Below are 21,865 nucleotides of genomic sequence, written 5' to 3' on the forward strand. Positions count from 1 at the left end.
CCTATCTCAAGACCACCTTGGCGCGCGACGAACATCATGCGGTGCCGTTCTACACTTGCTGACTTTGGTTCCTTGCTAGATTTATCCTGACATCCGTCTTGGAAGCGTGGAATGTGGTAAGAGTTTTATCACAAGGATCGTCACAATAAGAAAGAGCATCTAATTGACGGGGTCTCAAGTAGTAGTTGAGTGGGACTGAATAGGACCTGCACGTGCGGAACGTATTAACCCTAAACTTAGCTCAGGAATTATCTAGAGAAGAGTGGGCAGCGCTAGTTGGATCCCTACGTTCCCCCAAGCTCGTCGTTTTAGCGCAGGGTGCCCTGAGATGGACTCGTGCCGACATGGGATTTGCGACGAACGACAAAACCCGAAGCAGCTCTTTCGGTGGTTGTTGTGATGCACGTTGCATACTCCGACCTCAATGGGAGGCCCGTTGAGAGGGGAGCTCGCAAAGATTCTACTAAGGGGGTGAGAACCACCGAAGGCTGCTTGGGCGCTTTGTTGAGGAATGCAATCAAGGGACCCGGGGCAGCGCTGGATGCCCACGGGACCAAAGGAAATACGCCTTGGCCAGACCGTCAGTCGATAAGGACCCTGTCTCATTTCTACCCTTGAATTGGAGAATGTCAATGCATGAGTTGAACAGAGGTGAGAGGCACCTGCCAGAACGCAGAAGAGAATTGGCACAGCCACAGATCGAAGTTCGAACCTCGATGGGAACGATATTTCGCGGATCCGCGCATAGCCCCCGCCGCCCTAAAGGATATGAAAACTTGGCAGGCAACACTGGTTCCCACAAGCATCCTTTACCCCACACACTAGAAGTTAAGCTCTAAGATAAGACAGGGAATGAAAGGATTTAGCGCCCGTTCGCCCTTCGCCATTCGCGAATGTTCGAACCTAGACACGAACGTTTAGATCCAAATTTTCAATTGATAGTGATGTTTATATTTAGAAATACAACCAGGTCATCTAGGACGATCCTTTTCATTCCATGTCGACCACCACGACTTTTCATGGAACAATACCGGAGGATGATCAGGTGTCGCCCCATCAGGCTGAAGATTAACCGGGACTCTTCGTCTAGGCTGTACCAGAGTACGCAAATACTCCAAGAACTGTTTGAAGAGCGAATAAAAGAAAAGCATGGTCAACAATATCGAGTTGACATGGTGGAAGGAGGGTGACCCTGCTAACAGCGACGAAACGAGGGCCGAGAGGAGGAACGAAGCGACGGACAGCAGAGTCAAAGCGAAGAAGACGAGGAAACTGATAAAGAGAAGGAGGAGGACGGGTCGGATGGTCAGTCGTGTATGTTTCCGAAGGGTTGCGTTGTAGGTTATGAGTTGGATTTCTCCGCGGGGAGCGGTGCCGCGGTGGTCTGCCACTGGTCGCGAAGACGCGAGTCCTACGTAGCGCAAGTCGAGCAAAAAAGAGGTTCAGATTCTCGGTAGAATTGTCAAAGTATTGTGGGGCCCCTTACCAATCCGAAAAGGCCAAGTCGTCCATTCTCTGCGGGCCTGCGAGGCTTCGCCATTACTAGTCGCCGAGTTATTGCCGGATAGACCTGAAGAGACGGATGGCAGTTCGACGGTGGGCGGTGGCTGGACAGTCGATACGGCCTTTCGCTGGTCAGTGTCGTCCTTCATGTTGATCTCTGGCAGACAAGTGGTGAATGGGGTCCTAACATGACGCAGCGACAGAGGTTGGTCGTCAGAGTTGGGGTTTATGATGTTAACAGTGAAGTCAACCTCTGCAACTGCACTCCGAGACTTGCAAGATACGGTGCCCCGAGATCGCTGATTCTTAGCATTAGAAATGGCCGGCGACACCACCTGGGACGGTTTGCACATCCAGTTGGTAATAAATATCGGGATCTAGTAGTCTAGCCAAAATGCCTTTCATTAAGATTTCATTTTGTAAACTTTTTTGGACGTATTCTTACCGTTTGAGTATAGTTTGAGGTCTTTAAGGGGTCCTGGACATCCGAATTGGCAGAGAATGGCAGCGCACAAGGTGCATGTTCAGGTTCAAAAGCGCTTTCGTCGCAAGAGTCAGCACATGTCGTGGACTAAGGTTAGGGTTAGCTCTGATCGCCATCATCGACGACGACGCGACTGGCTTTCGACCACGACGATCACGATCTCGACGGTGAGCAGGTCATGGATTGATTGAGTACGGACCTGATTAACGTTTCCAGGAACATAATGTCGGCAGCGCAGCAGTCACAAGGTCAGCAGGTCATCAATATTGCTGACCTCGACATTGCACAGCTCGGCGAGATCAAGAAGCAATTGGAGGAGGTAGATGTCTATCCGCATCGTGTCAGGGACCTGTGTTAACGGCATTGTCAATAGGAACTGAACCATCTTACGTCGTCGTTTGCCAAACTGAAGCAAGCTCAGGGCAAATTCAAGGCCTGTGTACAGAATGTCAAGGACGTGAAGCCCGACAATGCCGACAAAACCATCCTCGTACCTCTAACGAACTCTCTATATGTTCCCGGCAAACTCACGGATACGAAATACGTGATTGTGGATGTTGGAACGGGATACTATGTCAAAAAGGTGCGATATTCAATCCAGTCCTGCCCTGAACTGTCGTTTACACTCGAACCTCATACGGCAGACGCGAGAGCAGGCACAGAAATACTACGAGGCAAAGATCGACTATCTCCAGACGAACTTGGTGAAACTGGAAGATACGATCAATCGTAAACGAGAAAACATGAGCATGGTGGTGAACGTGATCCAACAAAAGGTCGCCGCAGCCGCGTCGAGCGCAGGACCAGCTGGACAGAAGAAGAGTTAGTCGGGGAGGGAGGAAGGGAGAGAAAGAAGATGATCTCGGGATCAAGGCTTGTACGATATCGCTTTCCAATGAAACAGTGTAATGCTATTTACCTCCTGGTACTGTGGTACCGACCATCCAGAGTCCGCTGGCTTCCACAGGATTCCTTTACCCCAGCTCCCAAGGAGATAAGATGTACCGGCCCCTACCGCCAGGAAACAATGCTAGTCCCATGGGGCGACGTACACCGTGCATCCTCGTTCTCTTCTTGACCAAACAGCCGCCAAAACTTCCCATCTGGCCACCTCTCCATCTTGATTGTGACCTTTGGGCTGCATTCACACATGCCCAGTGCATCCTCGGCGCTCTCCAGAATCTCGACGTACCCAATTTCCTTCCTTCTACCGGAGTCTTGGCGTAGTACCCATCGCGGGCGCTAAAATGCAGAAACCTGTGGACAACGGCGCACGCATCCATCCAACTCGAATCAACTCAAATTCACTCCAAAGGTAATCTTTACATAATCCTTTTTATTACCGTCTATAAAATTAACAATAAAGATACGTATGGGCTAGCCCTTTCAAAGGGTATCGTACAAATACAAGTGGTATGTTTTTTCAAATGCGTTTTGGGTTGTCGTGGAATATGCGTGATGGATGCGTGAAATGGTGGGTGGTGGTACAAATGCAGGATAGGTTGAGATAGAAATACGGTTTGTGGTTTGTGAGATGGTGATTGGATGAGAGGGAATGGATCGAAAGAATGTGGTTGGTTGGTTAATTGGTTGGGTGGTCGGTGAAGGGGTTCATCGTTGGAACGAAGGTCGAAGGTCGAAGATGAATGGCTCGAGGAGGACGCGATTGTCCCAGCATTGGTTTCGTGAAGTTTTTTGCAGAGGTGGTATTTTAATGTCGCATGATGGTCCACACAGCGAGACCACCAACAGTAGCGAGCGTGGCGAGGATGAGGATAGCCCAAAGGCACCTCTTCGCCCACTTCAGCTCAGCCTTGCGCATATGAGCAATAAACGCCTGGCGCTCAGCTTCAGTCTTCTCCGGCATCCACGCAGGTGAGGCAGGCTCGCCCATGGGCGGCTCGCGCAGAGGCGAAATGAGGATGAAAGCGCCGAAGATCCAGAATAATGGGAACACTAGTAGAACAAGACAGGTCAGAACGAATTCTCGAACCCAAGTAGAGAGTAGGATACTCACAGAAACCGAATTTGAACAGATACATGGCGAGCGTGACGGGCTCGGCGTGGGGTGTGTATTTGGGGAGGCTGTCGTCTTCTTCAGCGTATGCTGGGAGAGCCTCGGCGTCGAGGACGACGCTGCCGGTGCGGTCGTGTCGGCTTTCGTGTGTGGCAGAGGAAGCGAATCGGTACCCAAAGAATTCGTCAATGGGGTCGTAGACGCGCGGTTGCTGCTCAGAGGCAGAGGCAGTCCTGGGGCTGCTCGTCATAACAGGGGACAGGGGAGCAATCTGGACCACGGAGGTCGAGGAGGTCGAGGCTGAGGAGGCCATTGTTCCTGTTTGTGGTGGTGGGGTTATGAGCGTGCTCGAGGTCGTTGGATTGCTGGGTACAGCGGGGGCTGGTGGGGAATCATCTCGGGCAGACTTCGTCGGGTTATATACCCCCCTGGATTGCTGCCAATCCAACGATTTTGTCGTCGTCAAGCTCGCTTCAAAGATTTCCTTTTCAATGTTTAGCGCCCACCGAGACAAACAAATGCAAGCAAAACGGAGTTTGCAAGAAATCGTTCTGCAACTCGCTTTTTTCGCCTACAGTTGCTGCAAGTACTTTTGGTCGTCGCCTATTTTACATTGGCAACTTTTCAACCAGGAAAACCGACCCAAGACAAGGAAAAGGTTGTTGAATCCCAATAAAGCAAGTCAAGAAATTGCCTTCTAAGGTAACTTGTGAAACCCCGTCATCAACGTAATAGCCGCCCCATCGGCGGGAAGTGGCAACCAGATGGCAACCGTTTTTACCCAAACAGGCTTGCGCATCGGACTTTGAGTGGGATTGGTTTGGGAACGAGGTTTCCCGTGGATTGATGCGCTTGAAAGACGAGGAACAGGGTTCTGATTCTCTCCCGCCGGCGCGTTTCATCATTGCAATTGTTGGCTGAACAGCGTTTCATAACCGTATACATATTCGCTTGAAAAGCAATATTGGTCTTCACAGTGTCGCTCAGGAGAATGATGAAACGAAATGTAATACGGGGAAAGGTCCTTGTGTGCTGAAACGTACACGATCGTCCAAAGCGAGAGGAAAAGAAAGAAAAAGAAAGAAGGGAAGGGGTGCGAGTGGCAACACGGCATCGTCGCACCATCAAAGAGACATTCTCGCACTGACTCGCAACCAGTGTGTACAGTACCTATTTGCTACGCCTACGTCTTCGGGCTCGTCCTCTACATCTCCGAAACCACCACGCTCTTCGTGACAGTGGGCATCACCGAGGCGGATTCCCGTGACTGTCGAGGTCCAGGGCCAGTCTCGTATATAGTCTAGAAAAAAGCAGAAAAGAAACAAGAAAGGACCGAAATGCGAGATAAGATATGTTCAGTCTCCAAGAGGTTTCTGAAAGACGGTCTAGCAAGGCTTTAAGCACTTACTTGGCCCAGTTCAAGCTTTTCCAGAGTATAAGGACTGGCGGAGTCCTGGACACTTTGACCTGGTCGAGGACTGGATACGTCTGTCTTGACTGGGTCCATGAAGCTGGTTTGGTTGGCGGAGGTTTGGTAGGCTGCTGAGATGACGGCTCCGGTTTGCCGTTCTCTAAGGTGGCTTCGACCGTTTAACCTGAAACGGTCGGTGTAAGGAACGGTACGGGCGGCGAGATGTTTCTGAACTCACATGGCAACTGAGATGAAGCGATAGGGATTAGAATAAAATCGAGGTATCTGCGAGAGCGGACTTACAAAACGTATTGGCATAGAGCTTCGTGACGTTCATGTGCAGGGCGAACCTGGGAAGGTGCAGATGGAATGAATACTAATTCCTGATCACTCGATTGGGCAAGGACCACATACCAAGCAAGGCTCCCCGGAGCAGCGTAGAACGAAACCAACAATAGAACCTGGATCGTAGTCACCAAGATTCCGCGCTGGACAACAAACTTCATGAGCTGGGACAAAATCGAGTTTGTCCTAGGAGTCCGATTGAAACCTAATTAGAATAGCGAATCCTGGAGCCGAGATATCGATACGCACTCTTTAATCCCAGTCTTGGAGCTCGTGAGCCAGAAGCACATCGCGACAGTAGCGACAATGTCAGCGATAGCTGCCCATCCTTTGGCCAAACTGAACAGGATCTAGTCAACAATGTAAGCCCGCGGACACGAAAACGAAGAGTTGAACCAAACGACTCCGAGTACGAGTTTGAGTTGAGGTTACACTCACAGAGAATAACAGGCTGCGGCCTTGATTTGACAGGATACTTTTTTGATACTTGAACATTGCCCCCACGCATCCTATCACCAGAAGGAATGACGTCGAGTCAAAATCAGGACTGACGGAAATTAAACAAAGGCTGGAAGTGGGTCGTACCTAGACCTCCGGCTACCGCGAATAATCGGTGAAGTCCAACGTTTAGCACTTTAACGTCAATCAAATGCGACATGACGGCGACAGCCCGGGCATGTCGAGCGATAGTGCCAACTCACCAAACCCAAGGAATGCGCTGATCAGCTGTCGTGGGTTGACAAACGCAAGCCAGTTGAGTTTACAGAGAGACAGAGGAATGAATTTCGAGCACGGCAGCTTACCGTCACCCAAATCGCGATCCAGTTCCCTTTACCCAGCCTTCGGACTTGATAAATATTAGGCCGTCAGAGTAAGGTCCGACGGGCGACACTGGGAAAGAGAACAGGGTCCAGTACCTGACATGAGCTGGTGCACGAAGTAAAGTTGAGAGCTATAGCGGACGTTCCGTCAAAAAGCTTGTGGGGATGGCAGGAATGAGCACATACATAAAGGTTATCGTCGCTGAGATGAGGCAGTCGACGGTGAGTTCACTGAATGACAAATTCTGAGTGGTTTCTCGATTAGCCCTTGGCGGTCCACGTGAACTTACGGCGTCACAGATTGAAGCTGCTCGAAGGAACCGAAATTAGGGATCTGGAGGGGAATGGGTCAGCGCGCAGTCTTGACATCCGATTGTCATCAAGGACAAACTTGCCAAATAATAATAAATGGACTGGGCGATGAGTCCAGACGACGCGAGATCCATTATCCTGGGCACGAATATATTGATTCGATGAAGCGTCGCAAAGGATCGATGCAGCTTACAACATGCAGACCGCCTGGATTGGAGGAGTGGTCAGAGAATGTCCTGAGAGTTTGGGAAGGAGTCATACCGTCCAGCGAACGATGGCAGGGTCGCTGTGATTGGGAAAGTAGACGTATGCTTGCACAACCGTGATCCCAGCTAGGCTGAAGCGAACTCGTTGAGAACAGGTTCGGAAGAAAAGGCACAGTTCATACAAAATTGACGCAACAAACCCTGAACGAGTGTCACATTAGCACGCGTACAGAGCCAATATGACGCTAGAACATACCCCAGTACATCGGAGAGAACACTGTACCCTCGAACTGTACCATCTTGAAGGTCAATCAGGCAGTTTCGAACGTGTCGAGATGTTGAAAGAGGCGAATGCAGAAGACGTTTGTGGAGGACCCAGAGAGACAAGCCTGAAGGTGTAGGAAGAAATCCTCGATTGTAACAAGTCAAGTTGGGCGGCGACATTTTATACTTTCGAAGGGGAAAGGATCAAGAACTCAAGAACCGAAGAATCACTCGACCGCGGCAAATGGCAATCAACGCCCGAAGGTTAAGATCACGACCTGTTGAACCTTCCAGTTAGGCAATTGACGTGCCAGTCTCTGACGCTTCACAGCGTGTTGGAGAAGAGCTTCGGGGACTGGAATGGTTTGACTTTTTCGTACCTGACTCTACTTTTACCACTTTCTTGAAGAAAGTGGTAAAATCTCATCGCCGCTTGTTTCAAGCAAATTATCAGCACAATGATGACCTCAGAAACAAGGCTCACAATGTGCGAGGTATCCAGGTGGATAATCAAGTATCCCGGGGAGCCAGAACAAAGCATCCCCTCCTTGCGAATCTAGCTTGTGGGTGGGTACAGTTGGTCAGTGACGAGCATTTCCTTGAAGTTGCTGATATAGGATACTTACAGGGTCAGACTCTCTCGTCGTTAGGAGCGGTACTGCGGACGACTCGAGCTCAACGAGCTGGTTGGATCGAGAATCCCAATGTGCACTAGCGACATCGACAGCCCGTTTTCATTCACAGGACATGAATCACGAATAAAGGACGTGCGTGGAGAGTGAGTTCAGCAATATTTACAACGTTTCCACATCGCAGTCAAAATCGCGACCTGGGCGGGCAACATCTCGGAGGCGCTTGACGCGCCTTGTTGGCCCCTTCGGCATTTTCCGGAGGCTTTCAAGCCAAACACTGTCAATAGCGAGCTTAGCATTCTGGCAAGCAATCGCGACCAAGCCTCAAGGCATCCACTAACGGACACGGGGCTCCATTTTTCTGGGCATTTACGTTTGCCATATATCTGGGACTCGACGAGAATGAAGCTCTGAACGACCCATAAAGAGTCACGAATACCTGCACTGCGACAACCCTCTGGTATCGACGAGCTCTGAACAACAAGCACGAAAATGAAGCTATCGAACGCCTTCTCTCTCCTCTGGGATCTGCTAGCAGCAGGGAGAATTGCACTCCTTCCCACCCTGAAGGACGTCCTCCGGTCACCTTCTCTCATCTTTCGACCACAAGCTCTTTCCCGAACGTTCATGGCCTACGTCTGGGCCAACGGGTTCGGGAATGATACTGACGCGGGTGGAAGGCCAGTCAAGGAACACCTCATCACTCCGAATGCTTATGGAGTTGTGTTGGATCTTGGCGCGGGTAAGCACCATATAACTTATATTTTGGTTCCTATTGAGGCTGAATGGCTGTATAGGTCATGGACACACCGTCCGGTACCTTGACCGAGAACGAGTGACCAAATACGTCGCTCTTGAACCCAACGTCCTCATGCACCCCAAGATCCGCGAATCCGCACACGCCGCCTCTTTCCATGAATCCGACGGGACACTCGTGATCCTCTCGTGCGGCGCAGAAGACGCCACCGAAATCCTCACCAAACTATCTGGGTCCCCGGTAAACACTATCATCTCCGTCCTCACGATTTGCTCCATCCCCAACCCCGAAAAAACGATCCACGATCTCGTCCGTGACGTCCTCGCACCAGGGGGACAGCTACTCTTCTACGAGCACGTCCTAAGCCACCGACCCGACGTTGCGTGGTGGCAGCAATTCTGGACACCCATCTGGCAGCGGGGTTTCGATGGGTGCAAGTTGGACCGGCCGTCGCATCTATATGTTCGAGATTTGAAGATTGCTTATGGGCAGGAGGAGGAGGAGCCATGGAAGGAAGGGGAACTTTGGGGAAAGCCAGAGGAACCAGAAGAACACTTGTTTTGGCATCAGGTTGGGAGATTCGTGAAGAAATAATCGCCTCGTTGGCAATGTTGGAATGGTTCTATGCTGCGGGATTTCGGCACGGTTTTCGACGGATCGTTGGATAGTCCCTGCTATACAATGCTTTCACCTGCCCCACTCTTGGGGGGCCAAACGGGTTACTGAGCTTGGCGACTACCGGAGCTCCAACTCAAACGTCCTGTCGCTTTTCGTCGGTTCGATGGTCTAGTTGGTCATGATTTCTGTCTAACACACAGAAGGTCCCCAGTTCGAACCTGGGTCGAACCATTACCTTGTACTTTTTGAGCTCCCTTTTTACTTGACGTCGTACTGACGGCAAAGACCCACGAGCACTTAAGCGCCCAACTCGGGGGCAGTGCCAATTACAACAACGTTTGACACTGACAGCTCACCCGACCGTAAGACTTCCACAGGCCCTTCACAAGAATCACTTCTCAAAAGTACGGCTTCTTTCCCTGAACCCCTCCTTCAAACACACGATACGACATGCCACTCTTCGAAAGGGCTCATGATTTTGTCATCAACAACGGTACCTTCAACGACTTTTCGTCGTCCAATGGCTTAGAACGTAAGTACCTCAGTAGTGAGGATCGGCGTTTGATCGAAGGCTTATCGATCGATTTTAGCGCTCGCCTACCTTGAACAATACGCAGCGCCTGGAGCGACCCACGACTCTGCGGAGAGATACCCTGCTCCAAAATGCCATGAATCAACTAGGGTGCGCATCCTGGAGATCCTCAAGGCCTGGGTCGAGCAGACTAGAGAAGAGAGGGAAAAGCGCTCATTCTGGCTCCATGCGCCCGTCGCGATGGGGAAGACGACTATCGCCCAAACGCTGGCAGAAGAGTGCGAGGCGATGGGAAACTTGGCCGCATCGTTCTTCTTTTCGAGATTGGATTCCAAGAGAGACAGAGCGCAGCGCTTCGTTGCATCTTTGGTGCTTCAACTCGCCCTGTCGATCCCCCAGCTCAAACCCCATGTGGAGGCCGCCGTGAGGCAAAATCCTACCATCCTCACCAAAGTCCTTCCAATCCAACTGCAGAAGCTCATCATCCAGCCATTCCGAAGGATCCCACCTCTAGAGGAAGACAAGACCGTCCTCGTCGATGCATTGGATGAGTGCGAAGGTGCAGACCCTTCCGAAGATAAAGAGAGGGAGCAACGGTTGATCCTTGAGCTCATCCAAATGCTCCAAGAGGCCGATCTCCCCCTTAACATCGCCATCTTCTCCCGCCCCGAGTCATGGATCGAAGAAGCATTCGATGAACTTGAAACGCTCGACGAGAATACCGAACGCTACGACCTCTTCAAAGAAGCTGATTTAGAGGAGTACGCCGACATCACGCGGTACCTCCGCTATCGCTTCCAACGGATCCGGAGCGCCAAGACGCATCGTCATGCTATGTCCAAGGTCCAAGGTCCCTGGCCACCCGAGGACGAAATCTATGACCTTGTAAATCACTCCTCTGGCCAATTCGGATACGTCGCCACAGTCATCCGGTTCATTGATGACCCGTACGGTAGTCCCCCGGAGCGCCTGAAGCTCATCCTGCAAGGTTCCTCCGAGTCTCATAAAGCTTTGAATCCAATGCAGAAGCTCGATGACCTGTATCGCTGTATTCTGGAGTCATGTCCAAACCGCGAGGAGATGATGCAAGCGTTGGGCTGGATGGTCGCTATGGCAGGCCATGTCTTTAGGCCTGATCTTACTATCCCTGCACACGACGAGATTGTCGGTGGGCAGCCTGGGGCAATGGCCAGAGCGCTTCGCGGGCTGCACGCCCTATGTCACATACCCTCTCCTCCAACCCACCTGGAGGGTATCGACGAATCCTAGCCGTCAACCAGCATACCGATTATTGTGTATCACAGCTCCTTCCAGGAATTTCTGCAGAGCCCGTTCAGAAGCGGCGATTTCCACCTCGACCCGGTTTACTGGGCCATCTTTTCGGCTTCCTGCGTACTAAGATAGACCGGCGTGCCTCCCCAAAAAGACGGCCAATGCCCAACCAATTAAAGAAACCTGAAATGCCCATAATGCTCCATTATTTCTAGCTTTGAAGTCGATATCGCATGAAGTCGAAGTTAGAAAGGACTTGGCGCACGCGTCGATCAAATCCAGGTTCCTGAGTTTTTGAGTTTTCCCACGCCTGCTTGCCTCCTACCGCGTCGACACAGCGCACTCCAACGACGGCATGGCATCCCCCGGCACTTTCTCGCTGTTGTCTCAGGCGCTGGTGGCCGCCTGGGCTCGGCTTGACAAGTCATTCTCGCCGACTCTGACGATAAAGAAGCTCAGAGCACACCACTTTCGGCCGGCAGACCTCATTTACATCGTCCACTTTCTCCTCGCCACCTTTTGGTTCACGATTATGCAAGACCCGCCGTTCCCATTGAAACTCCTCATCCCGGCCGTGTGGATCCTCGCCCTCCTCATCCCGGCAACGTCCCAGTTCTTTTTGCCGGCGACGCCGATCTTCAGCTACCTCCTCGCGTTCTATTCCTCTCGCTTCGTCCCGGCGAGCATCCGTCCAGCCATCTCCGTCTCCATCCTCCCCACCCTCGAATCCGTCCTGTACGGCGCAAACATCTCCGATATCCTCACCCGATTCACCCATCCCGTCCTCGACGTCATCGCGTGGATCCCATATGGTGTCGGCCATTTCACCCTCCCCTTCGTCGTCGCTATCTTCGTCTGGCTTTTCCGCTCAAAACGGGCGCTAATGCTCTGGGGAAGCGTCTTTGGATGGATGAACCTCACCGGAGTCCTTATCCAAATTGTCTTCCCCTGCTCGCCCCCGTGGTACGAAGTCATCCACGGCCTCATGCCAGCCAACTACTCCATGAAGGGTTCCCCCGGCGGTCTGGCCCGCATCGACGCCCTCCTGCATACCCAAATGTATACCACGGCCTTTACCAATTCGCCCATGGTCTTCGGTGCCTTCCCCTCGCTGCACGCAGGCGCGGCAACGATGGAGGCCCTGTTCATCTCCCACTTTTTCCCCCAGCTCACCAAATTCGTCTGGGCCTACACAGCAGTGCTGTATTGGGCCACAATGTACCTCACACACCACTACCTCATCGACGTCGTCGGCGGTGCATGCATGGCCACCGCATTCTTCTACCTCTTCCTCCCAGACGACCTCAAGGGCAAAGCTGCACTCGAAGGTCCGGCCAACTTCAACTTTGTCAAGCCCTCGAAATACCAGGTGTACGATCTAGAGGAGCCGCGGGGGCCTGTTGCGCAGGATTTTGAGCCGGCAGAGTCGGAGGATGAAGAAGTCGACATCACGTATCGATCGCCAGTCCCTGCTGTAGCCAAGTTCCAGAAGCAACAGGAGAAAGGCCATAGACATACCGCCAGCATTGCGAGTCTTATTAGAAGCGATGAGAGGGGTCCGGAAGAAGGGTGGAGTCCAGTGACGAGCTCGTTTGGCAACTCGTCTAGGGTGTAGAGATACCTCCATACTAATGATACATGTTACAGTAATTGCTAATACCAGGGCTGCTTTTTGTTGTATACCCAGCGTCCATCGCGGTCCAATTCGTAGCGGCAGCTGACACCGGACCAGAGTCCGTGATGAGCTGGCTGTATCGCTGCGCAAGAAAGGTTCCATGAAGCCCTTCACCCGGAACATGGGAAGACCATGGTATATATGTACTACTAAGTACATAGTTCTCTCCATCCGCGCCGCGATTACGACGTCAGTCTCCAACCATAATTAGACTCGTGGCCTGACGTAGCACCCTGAGCTTGGGCGCTAAATCCACGTGTCTTCCCTCTTTCCCCCTAATCTTCGAGTCACAACGCTGGTCCCGTCCGCAGCCCTGCATGCCGTGACTCTGCTCGACAAACTGTACTACACTTGTTACGCGACGGGTCAGCTTATTCTCCCTCCGCCTTACTAACTCTCGTCTGATAGAGATCACACACTTTGTCAGAGAAAAGAAGCGAGGATGGCCTGCCGGGGCGATTCGTCAAGACTTGCCTTTGCCTTTGCTCCTTCTTGGGATAGAGAATCCTCCGACACGGGGCTTCTTGGCCAATGCCTCGATTCGGCTGCATGACGAAGGGAAGCAATGGTTCTCACCTGACTGGCACAACGGTATATGAACATGTATAGTAGTGCCGTGGGGGTGGAAGGAGCGGACAGTGTATATAAGGAAGACGGAGCTGGGAATGCTAGGGGGTTGTACTGCATACTACCTACTACCCAGCCCCAGTTCACCACCTGCGACTTCGTCGAGGAACTCGTACAGGCTCAACACATGACCAAGCCGTTCGATCTCTTTCCTCCTCCTTCCACCCCGGTCTCGCAGCTCCCGAACCTTCGTTCGGTGCTTGAGCATCCGAAGGGCCAGACGGAGGCGTCCACCACCTCCCTACTCGAGATTCTGAAAGACAATCATGCGAGGTGGCATATCTTCTTCAATGATGCTAGCTTTCACAAGTGCGTAGTACCCTTGGTTTGACTCGGAGGAGTTAGAGACTGACGTCGACATTTTCATTCTATTGTTATTATGATGCAACTTGAACTTGCAGCCATACAGCGCATACAGTTCTCGCTCTGTGGTCTCTAGGAGCATCAGAGAAGCTCTTGAAAGCGTCGTACGATATCACCCAACAGTACCAACGCCCCATCTCTGATTCCCCCCACGAAATCACCACAGAGAACTGGAAGGACCATCTGGGTGATTCCGGGTAAGAACTTAGCACTCGACTCACACTATTACACCAATGGGGTACTATATTGACCATTGCTTTGTCTTATTCTAGTTTCTACAAAGCTTATTTGACGTTCTTCACCGCCGAACTCGAACGGTTAGGTGCCCACCGCCTTTTGGAGGTGTACATTTTCTCTGTCGAGGCCAACTTCCCCGAGAATCCCGTGCAAGGCTCGGCTGTGAGCAATGAGATCAATGGGACTACGGGGTTGAAGGACGAAAAGGGCTGTGGTGCGCCAGTGGAGATGCTCAACCGTTTCCTCGACTCCATCATGCACCCGCTCATCCACGCGGGGTATGGATTGGAGTTCAACATCCCCGTGATGCTGGTGGAAGGTGTTGCCCAGGCGATGCTGCACAAGCCTTCCTCGTCTATTCTTATCCCCCGCGAACTCTTCTTCCCGCTTTCTGCCACCAGAGATGAGTCGAGCTCTCAGTCGGTTTCGCTGAATGGTACGACTGGAGGACCTCACGCCCTCTCCATCCTCGCTCGCCTCATGAAAGACCCGTCTTTTAATGGGTTCAGGCCCTCTTCGGATATGAAGATGTACGCAGAGACGATGAAGAAGTTCGGTGCTCAGATCAAGACGTATGGGGATGCGTGGTTGGGCTCCACCCCGCGTCCTCTTTCGGATGTGGAGGCGGAGGAGAAAGCGAAAGAGCTGATTTTGCTCGTTACGTTCATCTATGGCGTGTTGGGTGCGGGTGGGCTATACCGCGATGGGCTAAAGGCAGAGGAGAGGGACAGGAAGAAGTATAACGCCGATTTCTTCTTGTGAGTTTCTTCTTACTCTTCTCTCAGCACATCTCCTGAGACCTGACGGATCCTTAATTACCTAGCGCGCACTTTGTAACCTCAGCCTACTTCATACCCACCTTCCTCGCCCACCTCCCGTCCGACACCGGTTCCCACGCCCGCTACCTCCTCCTCCGAAGCTACCTCTCAGTCATCCTCGGGTGGTACGTCGGTCGCGGAAGGCCCACCACCAGCCCAGCGCACATCAAAGCCTTCTTCTCCGACGCTTCTGGCCTCACGCCTTCCAAGAGATTCGAAGGGTCGAGGAGTCCATGGGAGGCTGTCCTGAAAAGTGCGATGTACCACCCTGATGAGCACGTCCCCAAGTTGCAGAGGACGTTGAAGTACTTTGACGGGATTTTGGGTGGCCTGGAGAAGGAGAAGGGGGCGTTGAAAGGTACGTTTGTGTTCACCACGCTCTAACTGAATGTGGCTAGTGGGTTGACGACGGTATTGTTGCTTTAATTAGACACGGAGCTTGAAGGAGCGGAGTACGTAGATGGAACCATCTTCCTCCGCACGGCTCTACTCTCCGCTGAGAGATTCGGGTGGCTCGGTGAAGGAGAGGGGTTGAACGCTCCTCGTTCCAAGGCAGCTATTACTGTCAATGGTGGTAAGCTTCATTCACCTTCATCTCGTTCCTATCTCCACAGCTTCGCAATACAATATAACTGACTCCTCACGATTTTCACTGGACGCGCACGCAGGGGCTGCAGAGAACTTCAACAACGACGGCACTTGGAAAGGCGAAAATGGCCAAGCAAATGGGGAACCTGATATTGAGAATCTACAAGAGAAGATGGCGAGGTTGTTGTTGACGTTCCCGTGGGATAGGAAGGGGTTTTATGAGTCCGCTTGAACTCTCATCATATGTCTAATTTGGGCTTGATTGAATAGCGCGTTACATAGTACGGGAGCCCAAGTTGAAAAGTTATCTATACTCGAGCAAAACATGTTACGGTACTAGGATTTATTGAAAATTTCCCGAAACCCACAGCTGCTTGTGGGACGTCTGGGACTGATAGGGAAAACCAGAAGCTCAAGACGCCAGACTTCCCGGTTGGGCCCGCTGGGCGCGACGCGTTTGTGCAATGTGGAAGGAGATAGGGGCGTGGGAATACATGTGCGCGTGGTTTTTGGGGCGAACCGAGTCGGAGGAGTCAGCTTTCGAGGAGTCACGACCGCTATCAAGTTTGCCTGGCCTTCATCGGTAAATCGAGGGCTCTAACGCCTCTGCACAGCCTGTTTCTCGTGAGTAATCTGTTGATTTTAGAAAGAGAAACATCGGGTACCAGGACGGGGGGTATGGACCTGGAGAACTCGTGTTACACCCACAGGACCGCACACATCGCCGCTCTAGATCTAAGATAACAGCAAGTTTTCAGCTAAAATCTAAGAATATACACTTCTCCCCGTCGTCACCCCGTTCCAACCCACAATAACCACATCCGCTACACGACCCCAACGCTTCAGAACCACTTCAGCGGCCTTATACAGTATTTACATTTTCTCCGTGACCATCGTCGTCGAACTCCCCCATGGGCACATAGTTACCGCCCCAGTTTTCCAGTGGGTGAATCATTTCGATGTGATCTCGAGTCCAATCCCTTGGATCTCAACATGCCTTTCAACTCCATCGGAGACTCCATGGCGTTCCCGCCAAACTTGGGTCCATATTTCGGATCCGTCTCGTGGGGAGGGGGCTCTGGTCGCGGACTGAGTGCGGTAAACTGGATGAGACCGTGAGCGATACAACAGAGGAACACGAACATGACTTGCGGTGTGATCAGTGACATGGCTTGGGAGGACGGGGTATGTATTTAGAGGACCACGGATGGTTTAATTCGAATGTATAGCGTGCGTCGGAAAGGATATCACAAGGTCGAACATTGATTGCAAGTGACAGTAAACAAGGAGGTAGTATCCGCAAATTCATTTCCAGTGGCCAAGCGGCTCCTGTCGCGAACGAGGAACAAGCCAAGAACAAGCATGTGCAACGACAGGTCAACGAGAGCATAGACGAGAATACAGTAAGGAAATAAGGTCAGTGATGGTAAAATAACTTATGTCTCTCCACAGTACCAACAATCGGTTATCGGATCTCGGCCAACTTGCCACCTGCGGCCTTTTCGATACCCTCGAACATCTTCTGAATTTTGTCCTTCTTGGATTGTCTCTGAGGCTGCTGTCGCCCCCCGCGCCGTCTTCCATTGGCTGGCCTAGCATCTTCACCATCCTCCTCGTCCGCATCGTCGTCACCCTCCGAAGTGATCATAAACTCCGCCACAAATCTGGCAACCGCCTCCTCCCCCACTTCACACATCGCCCTTGGACCCCACCTCCATTCGTACATTTCCCTGGTACCACCATCGTCGTCTTGATTCCTCTGCGTCTGCGTTGGTCGGCCCCGCTTGCCTCCGGCAACCTTCTTGGCCGCACTTTCGCCTACTACTCTGCGTTCGATGTAGTTCTGGCGCGCGAGGTTGAGGAGGAACTCTTCAGTGCCGAGACAGTGGACGGGTGAGGATGAGGTGAAGTGGACAGGAGCGCGTGCGGGTGTGCTTGGGAGGTGAAGAGCTTTGAGATAAGACCGGAGGTCCGCTTCAGGGCGTCACATTAGCCTCCATGGAGCACTGAAAGAAAGGGAATTCCATACCATCAGGTAACACCCGTCCGTGTACAAGGATAAGAGCCAGGACGACGTAGAGGATGCCCAGGGATCCAACTTGCTCGGCGTGGCTCCACGATATGATGCTTCCGTACGAAGTGGGTTTGCGCTCATCTTCGTCGCCACCACCCCCTTCTTCGTCATCTGAAGCCCACGGGAGATCTGAGAGTTCTTCTGCCAAGAGCCTGTTGTCCGTCTGAGCGGCTATTTCGATCAAGGACGGGTTCAGGCATGAGCGGAGGATGTAGGTCTTAGAAGCGGTGGCTGCGGCTATAGCAAGACGGTCAGACGATGGGACCTAGACAAAGGAAGAAGTTGCCATACCCTTCTTTTTGATGCCTGTGGTCCTACGGCTGCCCTCTTCCTGCTGTGTTTGGGCCCCGGGTCCTTGAGTAGAAGCAAATTCGCTCTGTTCCAATCCAGCGCGGGTGGGCAGCTCGACCATCTCCATCCCAAATGTTTCTCTGAGTATTTTCTGTGCCTCTGCAAAGACGCGCTTGAACAGCTTTGGGTGCGGTGCAAGAACTGTAAGAAGCTCAGAAGCGTCTCTAATTCCAAAGAGATGTTCTTTTACCTTTCTTTGTGATATCTTCTCGCCTCAAATGCATTCTCTTTTGCTCGGTGAAGAGTGCGATTCTGACTAGGTCGTTTGCGCGCGTCGTAACTTCCTGAAAAGCATTTCCGTAAGGTTTCTCGCCATGGAAGCACACAAAAGACCACAAAAGTACCTCATCACCTTCGCCAACGTCCATGCCCTGTGAAGGTCCACCGTGCTCGTCATCCTCGTAGTCATCTTCATCGTCATCATCAAGGGCTTGGGTCTGCGAAGGGCCTGCTCGTTGCGATCTTGTGTTTCTCCCTGTTTGTGTACCACCGTATTGGGACTGGGAGGGGCCAGCCTGTCGCTGAGAACGCGTTCCTACACCGCGTGCCATTGCCGTTGTCGTCGTCGAAGAAAAACGTTGCGCGACGCGCGACGGCGACGCGACCGTTTATTGGTCGGTATTTACCGAGCGTGGTAAATTTGGAGCAGATAGGGGTGATGACGCTTAGAATGCATATGGAACTTCCAGCTTCGTTGGCTCCCAGCTCCCAGCGACCATATTTATGCCAATGTTCGCAGAGGGTTACATCTTGAGTTTTCTAATCTCAAGGTCATAAGATATAGCCTTGGTAAAGCTTGAAAATCTCTCATTTTTCTCGAGCTCAATGCTGACGGACGAAGATTTCAGACGCGTTTCCCAGTGATGTTGCGACCCTCTTGAGGCCAGCTACTAAGGCCTTGCCTTTAGCACATTGTTGCCCAAATGGATCTCTTTGAAGAAACTCTATGTACCCAATTTTTGGCCTTCACAAGCAGAACCTGCTCAAGCATTCAAGGCCCATGTAACGCCAGCGCTTGCATCGCCGCATTGGTGTCAATCGTCACAGCGCGCAATCCGGTACGTATGTCATTGTACAAGAGCTCCAATGACAATCGTCCCAAAAAAGTCAATGTCGACTCCTTGTTCAACTAGGCAAGCCTGACTGGGTACAGCCTAGTAGATGTCGACCCCTAACCTCGAGCTACCGCACCGTATCACAGCTCGAGGCCAACTCCCATGAAAAGCCTAACCTTGGGACCTAGCTCGTCACGCAGCAGTGACTCCTCTTCCGAATGTTTGAGGTTCCCGGTCTCGAGATCCGCGGATCCATCGATGAGCCATTACCCTTCTCCTAAACCACAAGCTCCACGAAGACTACATGACATCACCTATCTCCGGCCAATCCAAAAACCCTTTGAAAGTGAAACGAGCGCCCTTCTTTACAGTCGGTGTCCTGGTGTCACTGTCACCCCCCCAAAGCACCTTCATAAAGCGCTCTTCGTTTCCTTTCTTCATTCGCAACCTTTCTTTCTCACCATGCCTCTCTTTTACCTGTGAGTATCCTTCCAGCTAACATATTCCAAGATCGTTGCTCATCCATCCCTTGATCACTGTAGGCAGGGCATGCCCATCGGCGGCGTGTCCCTGATGCTTGCCTGTGTAGCCAGTATAGGTGGTTTCATCTTCGGTTACGATACCGGCCAGATCAGCGACATTCTTGTCATGGACGACTTTCGACAACGTTTCGGAAACTGCACAAATCCATCCGATCCTTCGACGTGCGAGTTCACCAATGTTAGAGCTGGGTTAATTGTCTCTTTGCTGAGTATCGGCACACTGTCCGGAGCATTAGCGGGTGCTGTGTGCGTGGCCTCTTTCCATGTTCGGACTGAACGAATCTAACCTGCTCCCTCGACGAACAGTATCGCAGATTTCCTTGGGCGTAGATGGGCCATGATCTCAGAATGTCTCCTATTTTGCGTCGGCCTCATCATTCAGATGACGACGTTCACGGTTTGGCAACAAGTCGCTGTGGGTCGCTTTGTGGCAGGTCTAGCTATCGGAGCTCTGAGTGCAGCCGTCCCAATGGTGCGGTCCCCGACCACTTCCCCCTTTCCTTAATCTCTGAATCACCCTCCCCCTAAGTATCAAGCCGAGACCGCTCCTACGCAGCTTCGTGGAACTCTAACGGCCACATACCAACTGTTCATCACGGCCGGTATCCTTGCTGCATGTGAGTCAGACCATTGTGTTGTAACGGACGAAGCTAACTGTAAACGTAGATTCCATCGGTATCGGAACGAGAGACCTCACAGGCGCGGCGCAATGGAAAACACTCATTGGTATTGGTTTCGCTTGGCCGGCCTTGCTTATCTTTGGCATGTTGTTCATGCCAGAATCACCCAGGTAAAAGACCTTATCTTCTGATCCAAAATAAGCTCTGACAAGCTATCTCTCAGATGGCTCGCCGCCAAAGGTCGTTCCAAAGAAGCCGCTCGCGCCATTGCTCGGACCTATGGTATCCCCCAGAAAGAAGCCGACTCCAACCGCTTCGTACAAGCTGAAGTCGACGAAATTATTAACCAGTTAGAAGCCGAACGTCGCCTCAAAGCCGGTTGGATTGACTGCTTCAGGACCAACAACATGACACTATACCGAACCATCCTCGGAATGTCGCTGCAAAGTCTTCAACAACTTACCGGAGCGAATTACTTTTTCTACTACGGAGCGACGATATTCAGGGGAGTCGGTATCGCCGACTCGTTCGTGAGTCAGATCATCCTCGGAGCTGTGAATTTTGGGTGTACATTCGGAGGTCTTTATGTTATGGAACGGGTGAGTCAGTCCCCGGGTTTGTGGAAACGGGTTTTGGCTGAACAGTGCGTAGTTCGGACGACGGTTGCCCTTGATCTGGGGTGGCCTATGGCAAGCTCTGTGGCTTTTCGTTTTCGCCGCCGCTGGAACGGCAAGAGACCCACTATACAACGAATCGGTCGGAAAACGTGAGTTCATGCCCTTGTCGCCTAGCAGGATGTTCACCCGTGCCCACAGTTATGATCACGAGCGCCTGTCTTTTCATTCTCGGATACGCGACGACTTGGGGTCCAGGTATCTGGATTTTGATTGGTGAAACGTTCCCCACCCGAACCCGCGCAAAACAGGGTGCGCTGGCGACTGCCTCCAATTGGTACGCGTTTTATTCGTGTTGGTACAATGCATGTTGATACTAACACTCCACAGGACTTGGAACTTCCTCATCTCTTTCTTCACCCCGTTCATCACTTCCTCCATCGGCTTCCGATACGGATTCGTGTTCGCAGCGTGCAACTTGACGGGCGCTGTCGTCGTCTATTTCTTCCTTTACGAGAGTTCGAATTTGTCTTTGGAGAGTGTTGACAACGTATGTCTTCACGTCCTGTGGTCATATCACACCTATCATTTGACCTTACTCCCTCTGCCCAGATGTACAACGACCCCGACTGCAAAGCGTGGAATTCACGCCACTGGGTTCCCGCAGGATACTCCTCCCGCTTCGACCTCGTCGAACAGACCAAAGCTGCTCAAGCTCGCAAACCTTTCGCAAAACCACAAGGCGACGAGCAGCGTATGGAGAAGGCGGGGGACATAAACTCGGAGGCCAGCTCTGCCGCGTCCGCTGAGCGAGGAGAAGTAGTAATACGGCCCATCTCGACCATGCGCGCACGTTCACGGTCGCAGGCCTTCGACGAGGATGATGATGTCGATCGAGAGCACCCCTTCGTTGACGGCCATGGACCGGGAAGCCCAGGATATCCGGTACGCTTGACGCAGAGCGGACCTCGAGGAGGGGGAGGTATACATCATGAAGATGGACATGGAAACTATTGAGCGCAACGCTTAACATTGCTTTGTTGAGAAATATTTTACGACACATCATGTTGTGCGCTAATTGCCAACATTTAATCACACTCTTTTCAACTCTCGATCTGTTCACTCCG

General features: G+C 52.0%; 10 protein-coding genes and 1 non-coding gene across 11 annotated transcripts; 7 read left to right on the plus strand and 4 right to left on the minus strand.

Moving 5' to 3' along the window:
• Positions 1–2,210: 2,210 nt before the first annotated feature.
• Positions 2,211–2,814, plus strand: CC1G_07979 (prefoldin subunit 5; the record flags this gene model as incomplete). Its single annotated transcript, XM_001838186.1, has 3 exons — positions 2,211–2,306; positions 2,361–2,570; positions 2,632–2,814. The coding sequence occupies 3 exons, from the start codon at positions 2,211–2,213 to the stop codon at positions 2,812–2,814; spliced, it is 489 nt and encodes a 162-aa protein (XP_001838238.1).
• Positions 2,815–3,698: 884 nt separating this feature from the next.
• CC1G_07980 (hypothetical protein) lies at positions 3,699–4,317 on the minus strand (the record flags this gene model as incomplete). The annotated part of the gene is made up of 2 exons (XM_001838187.1): positions 3,699–3,943; positions 4,005–4,317. The coding sequence occupies 2 exons, from the start codon at positions 4,315–4,317 to the stop codon at positions 3,699–3,701; spliced, it is 558 nt and encodes a 185-aa protein (XP_001838239.1).
• Positions 4,318–5,208: 891 nt separating this feature from the next.
• CC1G_07981 (hypothetical protein) lies at positions 5,209–6,255 on the minus strand (the record flags this gene model as incomplete). Its single annotated transcript, XM_001838188.1, has 7 exons — positions 5,209–5,304; positions 5,413–5,599; positions 5,654–5,660; positions 5,719–5,765; positions 5,830–5,946; positions 6,010–6,110; positions 6,199–6,255. 7 exons carry the CDS (start codon positions 6,253–6,255, stop codon positions 5,209–5,211), a joined length of 612 nt encoding a protein of 203 aa, XP_001838240.1.
• A 2,232-nt stretch (positions 6,256–8,487) lies between these two features.
• Positions 8,488–9,346, plus strand: CC1G_07982 (hypothetical protein; the record flags this gene model as incomplete). The annotated part of the gene is made up of 2 exons (XM_001838189.1): positions 8,488–8,737; positions 8,793–9,346. The coding sequence occupies 2 exons, from the start codon at positions 8,488–8,490 to the stop codon at positions 9,344–9,346; spliced, it is 804 nt and encodes a 267-aa protein (XP_001838241.1).
• Positions 9,347–9,527: 181 nt separating this feature from the next.
• Positions 9,528–9,601, plus strand: CC1G_20257. The gene has a single exon. It is a non-coding gene; the product is annotated as a tRNA-Val (tRNA).
• A 219-nt stretch (positions 9,602–9,820) lies between these two features.
• On the plus strand, positions 9,821–11,171 carry CC1G_07983 (NWD2; the record flags this gene model as incomplete). Its single annotated transcript, XM_001838190.1, has 2 exons — positions 9,821–9,902; positions 9,961–11,171. 2 exons carry the CDS (start codon positions 9,821–9,823, stop codon positions 11,169–11,171), a joined length of 1,293 nt encoding a protein of 430 aa, XP_001838242.1.
• A 331-nt stretch (positions 11,172–11,502) lies between these two features.
• On the plus strand, positions 11,503–12,789 carry CC1G_07984 (inositolphosphorylceramide synthase; the record flags this gene model as incomplete). Its single annotated transcript, XM_001838191.2, has 1 exon — positions 11,503–12,789. The coding sequence occupies exon 1, from the start codon at positions 11,530–11,532 to the stop codon at positions 12,787–12,789; it is 1,260 nt and encodes a 419-aa protein (XP_001838243.1). The 5' UTR covers positions 11,503–11,529.
• Positions 12,790–13,450: 661 nt separating this feature from the next.
• On the plus strand, positions 13,451–15,868 carry CC1G_07985 (hypothetical protein; the record flags this gene model as incomplete). The annotated part of the gene is made up of 6 exons (XM_001838192.2): positions 13,451–13,785; positions 13,878–14,036; positions 14,112–14,834; positions 14,900–15,252; positions 15,325–15,468; positions 15,563–15,868. 6 exons carry the CDS (start codon positions 13,451–13,453, stop codon positions 15,712–15,714), a joined length of 1,866 nt encoding a protein of 621 aa, XP_001838244.2. The 3' UTR covers positions 15,715–15,868.
• Positions 15,869–16,042: 174 nt separating this feature from the next.
• On the minus strand, positions 16,043–16,651 carry CC1G_15781 (hypothetical protein; the record flags this gene model as incomplete). The annotated part of the gene is made up of 2 exons (XM_002910015.1): positions 16,043–16,088; positions 16,410–16,651. The coding sequence occupies 2 exons, from the start codon at positions 16,649–16,651 to the stop codon at positions 16,043–16,045; spliced, it is 288 nt and encodes a 95-aa protein (XP_002910061.1).
• Positions 16,652–16,947: 296 nt separating this feature from the next.
• CC1G_07987 (hypothetical protein) lies at positions 16,948–18,458 on the minus strand (the record flags this gene model as incomplete). The annotated part of the gene is made up of 4 exons (XM_001838194.2): positions 16,948–17,456; positions 17,512–17,793; positions 17,848–18,048; positions 18,098–18,458. 4 exons carry the CDS (start codon positions 18,456–18,458, stop codon positions 16,948–16,950), a joined length of 1,353 nt encoding a protein of 450 aa, XP_001838246.2.
• A 966-nt stretch (positions 18,459–19,424) lies between these two features.
• Positions 19,425–21,755, plus strand: CC1G_07988 (monosaccharide transporter; the record flags this gene model as incomplete). The annotated part of the gene is made up of 10 exons (XM_001838195.1): positions 19,425–19,441; positions 19,505–19,750; positions 19,811–19,976; positions 20,034–20,121; positions 20,171–20,294; positions 20,348–20,723; positions 20,776–20,890; positions 20,940–21,075; positions 21,129–21,288; positions 21,351–21,755. 10 exons carry the CDS (start codon positions 19,425–19,427, stop codon positions 21,753–21,755), a joined length of 1,833 nt encoding a protein of 610 aa, XP_001838247.1.
• Between the last annotated feature and the right edge of the window lie 110 nt (positions 21,756–21,865).

Source organism: Coprinopsis cinerea (assembly GCF_000182895.1).
Source record: "Coprinopsis cinerea okayama7#130 chromosome 13 map unlocalized cont3.13, whole genome shotgun sequence".
Lineage (NCBI taxonomy): Eukaryota > Fungi > Basidiomycota > Agaricomycetes > Agaricales > Psathyrellaceae > Coprinopsis > Coprinopsis cinerea.